The 9,565-nt window shown below is 42.1% G+C and overlaps 1 protein-coding gene across 1 annotated transcript; it reads right to left on the reverse strand.

Annotated features, from left to right (window-relative positions):
* Nucleotides 1–582: 582 nt before the first annotated feature.
* On the reverse strand, nucleotides 583–9,565 carry LOC110973544 (organic cation transporter-like protein). Its single transcript, XM_022224434.2, has 9 exons — nucleotides 8,516–9,565; nucleotides 7,654–7,884; nucleotides 5,793–5,989; nucleotides 4,866–5,228; nucleotides 4,589–4,723; nucleotides 4,229–4,314; nucleotides 3,624–3,744; nucleotides 2,886–2,958; nucleotides 583–1,652 (listed from the first exon to the last, which is right to left on the reverse strand). The coding sequence occupies exons 1-9, from the start codon at nucleotides 8,825–8,827 to the stop codon at nucleotides 1,473–1,475; spliced, it is 1,698 nt and encodes a 565-aa protein (XP_022080126.2). The 5' UTR covers nucleotides 8,828–9,565; the 3' UTR covers nucleotides 583–1,472.

The raw sequence follows: 9,565 nt of genomic DNA on the forward strand, positions 1-9,565 counted from the left end.
AAAATATTTTATCTTATGGGCCTACAGATCAATAACTTTTTCTAGGTCACAGATTACATTTGGCTGGTCGTGCGTGCTTTGTTGCTTCAGTCCCCCGATGCACCACGAGTGTTGTGCCGCAGATTGGGTTATTTCACTCGCTGGGAATGCCCTCCCGGGTGTTGTACAGTCACCTTTTGGTGTTAGCACGCAAAGGGACACAAAGGCGTTCAGCACAAAGAATCCTGCTGGTTAAGTAGAACCTGAATTATGATTCCCGATCTCCATGCAAAGAGGATCCAACCAAATTTTCCGGGGGTGGGCCAAAAATGTCAGGATGTTTTTCTGTAATCCTTACTGCTTTTCAGGGATCGAGTTGAGGCTGAACTTGTTTAGGCTTTTTGAATGGTTTGGAGAAAATTGAAGTGTTATATCAAAACTTCTGTCCTCCACTAGTAGACTAAACTTTGCGATTTTTCCCTCTTTTGGGGGAGTGGGGGGGTGGGGAGACTCTGCCCTCTCAGAGCACATAAAAATAAACCCTGTGGGGCTCACTGAAAGGGGTGGGGAACACAAACAGAACGGTGGAATCGAGAATCCGTCTCAAAGTTCTGAAAGTATAATATTGCAGCTCTCTATAAACTGAAAAAGCATACAGACAGAGAAAATATTCTCTCGATCTATTGACGTGGCAGTGACTGCATGCGTTTCCTATTTCATTTTCTTTTACAATATACTCTGGGTAGTTTGGTCTTTTGTTACCTAAAATCTCTACTTTCCTTTCAGTAATTAGTACAGATGATCTGTGCTGAATATAATAACTTCTGGATATTTCGGGTGGTATCAACTAAAATTAGTATCAAACCTAATTTTCATATTAACATAACATTACCTTAAATGTAACATTTGATATTTTACTTATATCAATTTGCATGAAATACCATAGTTTACTGGGAGAATTGAGACATTGATGTCAGTTTCGTTTCCAGTGTTTAGAGCGGACATACAACTTTCTTTTATAGATATAACCGTTTTTGGTTAGTATTTCAACTGTGAGTGGCATTTTCCCTAGAACATTCTGGGAACTCAACATACCATTTCGTAATCATTTTTTCGTTTTACTTTTACAGTGCACAGTGATCACACATCACAACGCACAGTACGACATATTCGATATCTTTGAGTAATACTGTGTTGCATGGCGCAGGCCGCTCATAGTCTGCCAATGCTGAATGGGTTAAACCACGCTTCTCTGATGAGTCGAAAATGGTTTATATAACAATTAATGCTGTATAAGAATGCAACTTGGTACATTTCTGGTAGACTGAAATTAGACCCAAGTGAACGAAATAAAACTGCAGGCATCTATGCGTAATATGCTTCTGTGTATAATCTTTGTTCATACTTGAATAATACTATTACATAAGTGAAACAGGATGTTAGAGTACCAAAGGATAGAAAGGATAGATGTCTCAGATATAAACATCACTAGTCTAAGCATGTGTGGGTGACTGCTCATCCTCCGGGTTGGCTTTACAGGCGAGCTTGGCTCCGTCTTCCAGTGTCTCCGGCAGAGATCGGTTATTGGTCTCGGGAAGGGGCAGGACAAGAGCCCCAGCTATCAGAGACAGCACGCCGAACACGATCATGGGAATGGAATCATGGTAGACATTCTGCCAAAAAGATCGTCAAACCAAACATATAAAGAAGGGATTTACACATGGGCATCGTGTGGGGGGGGGGGCACGTTGGTGTCCCCCACTTCTGGCTGAAAATGAAATAAAAAAATAACCAGGGAAAAAGTGGGGGAATGCGAAAGATATTTTTAAAACAATAAAATGTATGAAGGGGATGGAAATCGTCCATGTTTTATTTAAAAAATCGACAAATCAAAATGTTTATTTTCTCTAGTTGATGAGTTCCCCCCCCCGCTTGGACTGTTTAGGGTTCCCCCTAGGAAAAAAAATAAAAATGCGTGTGACGCCCATGGCTACGTGCTACGTACCTTGCTTATCGTCGGTTTGTCTCCAGGGTCCCTTAGTTTGTATTTTTAACTTGCCTCTTATACAATAGCACAGTAACTATTGTGCCATCTTCCCACTAAATATTGCATCTTTCTCAAAAAACGAGCATGCCCGTGGTCTTAAGCTGCTTAAATTATGTGTTCTGACGGCATCAACAATAAAGTTACTCCCCACCTTTAGTTAGCCTCGATCTGGCCATATATGTATACATTGTGGCCTGTCATTTTAAATCCTCACTGGACTGGGAGCTTACGTGGTCCCATGTGTGTGTTTGTGTTAGTGTGGGGATTATTGTTTCACAAAGCAACAGTTCACGTTCACTCTAGTGGATCCAGATGTGGAGTGTCTTTTTTCTTTTGTCTTTTCCCGTTTCTTTAGCTAAAAGTCAACTAATTATATAATTACTTTACGAGCATTAGTTTCATCCATAATCCACTAATTCACGTTATTCATCTGTGCTCATGGACTTTCATTGCAATTCCCTCTGTCTTTACAAAGCTAGATTTGCCTCCAGCTTGGACGACCAGTTTGCACCTGGAGTGGTCCCTGTCTATTTTTCGTCTCTTCCAATGGCAACATGCGTGTCGAGTAGACAGGTGGGCTAACTAGCACCACAACCCCCCCCCTTGCCTACCTGTCCCGTTCCAGAAAGGCCTATAGCCAACCAGTTGGCTGTCCAGCTGATGACCAATGGCTACAGTTCGTTCTTTACTCAGTCTCGGCATACCTTCAGCCTAGCCCCAAGCTCTATCCTCCAACTATAAGAGCAGGACCTTATAGGTTCTGACATGTATTTCTCCATCATTAATCGGACTCACATTACCAATATGAAAATGACAAAAAGCAAAAAATATAAACCGCAGCCCATTGCGTTGTACTTACCAGGAAGATGATGAAAGGTGCCACCATACCACCGACCTTGCCAATCATGGATGCAGCACCGAACGCAGCACTTCTACATAACAGAGAATGGAACAGGGACATCTCGTTTTAGGGATATTTATTCAAGTAATGCCATACAAGTCAGATGCTGCAGTTATGGCTTAACCTGACCAACAATAATGCCGGCAATGGCCGGCCTTCTGTAAAGTTTGTTTCTGTCATTATTACACGGGCTTTCCTAAGAGAACAGTAAACACAATTTCAGTGGCGTATCCAGCGGGGAGGGGGGCAGGGGGAATTTTTGAGGATTTAGTTTGGTTTAATTTTTTTAATTTATTTATTTATTTTAAAGAATGGGTGAGTAGGAAAGGAAATATTCGGTTTTTATTAGCACAAAAGCCCTCAGTAAACAACACCAGCATATAAAAGCAAGAATGCCGGGAAGTGAGTAAGGCTTTTGATTGTTTTCTCCACAGCATCAAGCTGAATGAGGACGAGGACGCATTCGCTTTTGGATCCCCCCCACACACACACACCAAGCTGGATACGCCGCTGCAGAACGTGGGAATGTTATTCGTCACATAGCCTGTCAAGATATGACTTCTGTACATGTGTAAATCCCAGTGGATTTTGGAGTTTCACTTCAGTGTTGAGTTACCGCATAATCCAAGAGCACGATAAACTTTGTTGTTTTAAGTGTCGTGGGCACATCAGTGAACATGTAACTGTTTTCAATACCTCAAAACTGTCGGAAAGACCTCAGCTGTGATCAGGAAAACGATGTCGAAAGCAGCTGATGCAAAGAGCTTGCCGATTATTGCAAAAACGAGGATGACTACAGTCAAGTCAATACCAGAAGCTAAAAGATAAGACAACATCTGACTAATTTTATAACTATTCAAACTGTCCACATTCCGAAACATCATACGGTCTTTTCCAAAACACATCTTTTTACGTAAGGGTGTTCAGTGAAACTAGTTAACATACAAAAAGTACAAAAAAAGATCTAATATTTTCAATAAATTCCTAGTTTGTGACTTATTGACAAAAAGGTTTCGTTATAATTTCTAAATTTTGTTTAAGGAAAGGTGTATGGGAAAACGTATAGCCATTGATATATCACTCCTTAATGACGTTGTCTTTGACGGTGCGTGGTAAACAAAAGTGCTTACAGTTTTAGCATTTTTTGTGGCCACCTTTTAACACGTTTTACCAACGACATGTTTACCGAAATGCGGTTAGGAATGTGTCTAAATGTAAATCTGTGAGAAAGTCTTGGGTGAAACGTGTTTATTAATAAAAAGTGAGTGAAAGAGACTTCAAGATGCATATTAATTTTGTACCTGTTTCCTTTGGTATCGCCCCAGTTATCACACAAGTCACACCGCTGAGAGCATAGACAAAGATGATTGGACGTCTGCGACCAAATCTTCGGTGAAATAATGAAAAAAGGCGGCATTTCAGAAATAATCTGGTCAGGCTGATTGGGTTGTAACGCAGTTAAATGTGATATTTTGTTGGGGACTTGGTGTTGCGTCAGTCTCCGACGGGTATGAACAGATTTTGTTGTGGCTGCATGATGTTGTAATAGTCGGTGTTTAAAATAATCTGAAATTAACACTTCAAAAGTTCCTTGTCTAAGCCCACAACCCAAGTCAGTGTTACAGTCTTATGTAAAGCATGTTTAACACAAACTTTAATACCTCTTCATTATGAAATAATTCAGGATGTAACTCGGCGCCTCCGTCACCGATATCAAGAAGAAATTTAAATACTTGTTGCCGACGAGATTAGTAGCGTTGATAAAGAAACCATAGTATACAACGTTGCTTGTGAACCTATTGTGTGGAGGATGAAGAAAACACGTCTCAGGTAACTCGATAGCATTACTTTAATCGATCGTTTTATATATTGTTACAGTCATATCTTTTACTACGGTAAGCTGCTTCTTGTAGGTGTAAATAGAAGCTATCAGCTTACCAACAATAGCTCACAATCAACGATCTTTTAATCAGAACAGGTGTCTTGAACAAATCTACGACAGTAGCCTTCTTCCCCCTAAAGTCTCGATGTCCTAGATGTTTGTCGTGTAAGGTAGACCCACCGTCCCTGCCATGTTGGAAGCCTCCAATCCGAGTCTTTTCGACGGTGGTAGTCGTTTCCAGTTCGATGGCGTTCTCGCTCAGCGGCTTGTTGCCGTTCTGCACGTCTGGGTCTTGCTGGGCCAGGAGGAAGTTGCCAGAAAGATTGATGTTCTTAGACTTGGCGATCCTCTGAAGAAACTTTTCTGCCTTCTCTATCCTGCCCCTTTGAACCAACCATCTTATAGAGTCATAAGACAACCTGGGAATGGACAAAAACGAGCATCGTCAAAACTGGCACTGAACGAAGACGAACGTCGTCAAAACTGTTTTGCCACTTACGAACTGACCCATGCTTTTGTGTGGCAAGTTCATTGTACATCCCTTGGACCAATGCGCGAAATCTGTTGACCCTTTCCAAACGCGCATTGGGTCGACAGATTTCGCGCACTGTGATTGGTCGACGCGTTTCAAACTCTTGGAGGCGTACTATTGTGAAACGCCCGTGTTAGCAGGTCTTTACGGCGTTTACTGCTAATAGACTGCCATTAAAAACCGTCCAATTTGGGGAGGTTTTTCAATTCAGCCTAATCATCCATAGTTTGTCTTGGTTGGGATTGGTTTGCATAGGCCTGTGCCAAGTTGACTGATTGTTGGATTGGTTTGAGTTTGGTCGGAACGGGTCGCGTCAGGTTTGGCCAATACGGGTTGGGTTAAATGTGTTTGGTCCATAACCTGTCTCCACTAGTTATGTCATCCTATCAGCCGAACACTAATTGGCACATGAATCAGCTGATCTACCAGGTATGTTTCAAAAAAAAATTACCAAACAAAGAATATCACAGGGATTCCGAAGAGAGATATAGCCAGCTGAAGGTGTCTCCAATTCGGTAGGAGGTAAGCTGCAGGTGCCAACAAAGAGATGCCGCACACCCACATCATCTCGCAGACCAGCTGTCCCTTAAGTCGGCGACCTGGAGTGAACATCTCGATCAAGCGCACGTACGTCACTGTCAGAGAACCCTGCAGAGATTAATTTCATGCTAGTACCTTATCATTATGCATATATCACCCAGAGCAGTGAGTTTGCGCAATCTGCTGAGCCGTAGGCCTAACCGTTTTGATTGTCTTTGAAGGACCCATATACAGTGATCCTGCATTCACTTTTTCTTGCGATATGCCGTTAAGGCGGCACTTCTATCCTGCAACCGCCCTTCTGTCCTGAATTTGCTTTAAAGTTTAGGGTTCAGCGAAAATGAACACCTCGCAGAGGCACGACTGTGTACCATGAAAGTGAGGGAGACGGAAGGTTTGCTTTAGTCTATTTACTAAACTCAAGCAGACCATTGAGTAAATTCAACCAAGACCGTGCCACTTCTTTGTGCCATACACTGCAAAACGATTGTGCATTCGTTACGGTGCATTCGTTACGTCAAGGTGCAATAACAATGGACATTCATTGTTAGTGCATTGCATTTCTTGAAGTTCGTAGTGCGTGTATTGTATCGTTCTGAACTTTGCCTTTTAGAAACTGCGTACGTAATGTTTAGATTATACACATATCAGCATGTTAGCATGAATTTGTGTACTTCCTGAAGACATTCTTTACGGCGACCATGATCTCTTACTGACGTAGACTGCAGGGTGCATATGTTTGAAAGAAACAAATTCAGTTGATACATCTTATCAGCAACCATGCATAGTAATAAGCATTCCATTGAACCTTTTACAAAATCTCGTGGCCAAAAAAGGGAGCAAAATCCAGTTTTTCTCACATGTTAGTGTAGGCCGTAAACGCAACAGTAGACATCACATTGAAGTGCTACCGGTACTAAATAATCACTGAAATAGTCACCTTGGATTAAATCTTTATTGTTAACGTCTTGTAACTGAAGGTGCATATGTACCACACAATTGACGAATACCTCGTGATAGTACTTAAAAATTCACCTTTGTCCTAAACTTAATTCAGCTTTTGCGGTTCATTAACTGTTTTGCCCGAAGCAAATGAGTTTTTGGTGAGATATTTTCACTCCACCGAAATGATTTTCTCACTTAAAGTGGAATTTCAATTTGAGACTTAAAGTCCACACGCTTTATTTCCAGTCTTTGTTGCTCTACAGGCCGCAAGGTATGCTTACCTCGACTTATGGATACATCCAGTATTTTTTCCGGATGGGAGAACCACTTTATTCGGTGGAGGGGTTCCAAAGGAGAGGGGAAAAGCACTCATCAGCTATAAAAGCTAATCAACGATTAACAGCTGGGTCAGTCTTGAGGTTTTCTACAAGCAAGCTGGTTGGTTCTTATCCCCGTTGATATCTTGGTTTTTCTCATTTCAAATGACCCGTTCCCTTCGTCGCATATGCGCCGACCGCACAGTGCCTGAACTGCAGAAAATTTAATAAACTGGTTTGCCCGTAGCTGTAGCCCTTGGAAAAACTATGGTGCATCTGTACAGCAGATGAACGTGTTTTCTCTGTTTTCTATAAGCTTAATACGACTATAATACAATCAGTGTTAACTTTTTCAGCTCAGTGCACTTTCAAAATTTCTAGGTCTTTGGGTTGTCTTGAATGGGAGGCAAAAACTCCATGCATGCCACTGAAAGATTTTATGTAGAACTTTCTCAAGAAAAACAAAACAAAAACAAATTGTGTGATTTTTTTTAAGTCCTGCGGACTTACTGGAATGAAAAATCCATTCAAAAATCTCAGACCAGCCATCCCTGCAAAGCTCCATGTGAAACTGAGGCCTGTCCCCGTTGCCACAAGTCCAACCAGCGAGCCAAGAACAACTAAGCGCCTCCCCAAAATGTCCGACAATTGGCCTAGGATGTAGGAGCCCGCCAGCACCCCGCCAAAATGGATGGAAGTCAGGGTACCAGCGAGGATGGCACGATCGCAGACTAGGTCCAACTGAAAAGAAAAGAATGAACCATCTCATAGACAAGCTGAGGAGCAGATAACGCAGTTTTAATTCTTGGGGCTCATTACTATAAAATGTGTAAATGTGTTGCTTTAAAAGTCGGTTCATATGCACTTCATGCAAAAGCGAAGCTGTAAATGTCATAACACTGTTATGCTGTGTTTTGCTGGTAACATACCCCTAACAGAGCATTGTTGACAACATGAATCAACCACATACATTTGGATCAAGTGCTCCACTACTGAGTAAACATGGGGAACAGCAGTGTCTTGCAACAGTAATCAGCTACTTGGTCGAAAGAACGGGTAATTATTACATTCTGTTGAGTAATGATCTGACACAAGGAAAATGGGTGAGAAAATTGACGTCGTCGTTAGGTTGACGTTTTACTTAGGATAGGCCTAAGTAAAATTTGACGCACCCCTTGTTGCGTGGTATTTTTCTTATACCCTACAAATGACCATGTTCTCTTTGAGTAGTAACGGGTATTTGTTTCTTAGTGTGTATCGAAATGTGCGAGTAACCCAAAATGATGTAATTTAATAGATGTTTATTCGTATTACATGTTCCCACTTTTTGAACTCTCAATATTCAGCTACTGAATTGGACGGGTCCACTCACATCGGTCACAACGCTAGTTTCACCGTACATGGAGTCATATTCCCAGCCGTACAGACAGGGCACTGTGTCGTTACTTCCACCTTCGGCTTGGTAAATCAGATGGCATTGCTCTGAGATGTAGCCTTCAGCGTCGTCCAAGCCTGTGCCGTTGGGAGGTAGCCTGCACCAGTAGTCGCGTGGTGCAGATGCCGTAAAAGCGACCCCTGTGAGGTGCCACGAGCTGCTACCGCCACAGAGCGCGTAAGCGAGGAAGTTCAGCGTTTGCAGCAGGCCAAAGCCACCGAGAAGCTCCAACGACGCGTCTACATCCATAACGATCAATAATCTATCAGGAAAGCGTACGGACTACGTACGAGAAGGTTAAAACCCTGTATGCTCTTCCCTCTATCCGAGTGAAGGTATATTGGAGAAGGTTGTACTGCCAGCTCTTTACAAAAGACATCCATAACCTTGTACACCTGAGTACAGCACACAATATATTTGTTCGGATTCATGAATAGCGTATAGAAATGAGTGTTTACTTTGCGGGAGGAGTTGAGTGTCGTAAAGTCTCACGTGTAAAATATGCGAGTAAGAGTGAGCTCAGGGTACTTCATCGTCATATACTTAGTCGATTTTACGGCCAAGGAAAGCACCAGACTTTGTGCTTTCCACTTCAAAAGAAAAGAAAAAGCTCAATACAAGATAATCTGAATGGTTAATTGACCATTGTTTCATCGTTTATTGTTACCAGGGAGAGCTGTAACGTGAGTGGAGTGGTGGACGTGTTAAGAACTCATTAGTCACCACCTTCTTCACATTTTGACATCGTTCCCAAAGGGATGGGCATGACAAACATCACATTTTCCTCCATTTCGATTTTCTTTCACTATTCTGCGTTCAAACATCGTACTTAACCATTCTGGCAGGCTTCCGTATAAGAAAGACATCGTGAATTTATGGATTGCATTGATGTTGCTCGGGGCAGGAATCTAGGTAATTGTATTTTGCATTTTCACAGAGAGACGCGAATATGCCTGCCCCTTGAAGACGTACAGAACGGATCCCCCC

This window comes from Acanthaster planci, linkage group LG17 (genome assembly GCF_054643075.1).
Source record: "Acanthaster planci isolate LZ-2023a linkage group LG17, COTS_SCS, whole genome shotgun sequence".
Classification (NCBI taxonomy): Eukaryota; Metazoa; Echinodermata; class Asteroidea; order Valvatida; family Acanthasteridae; genus Acanthaster; species Acanthaster planci.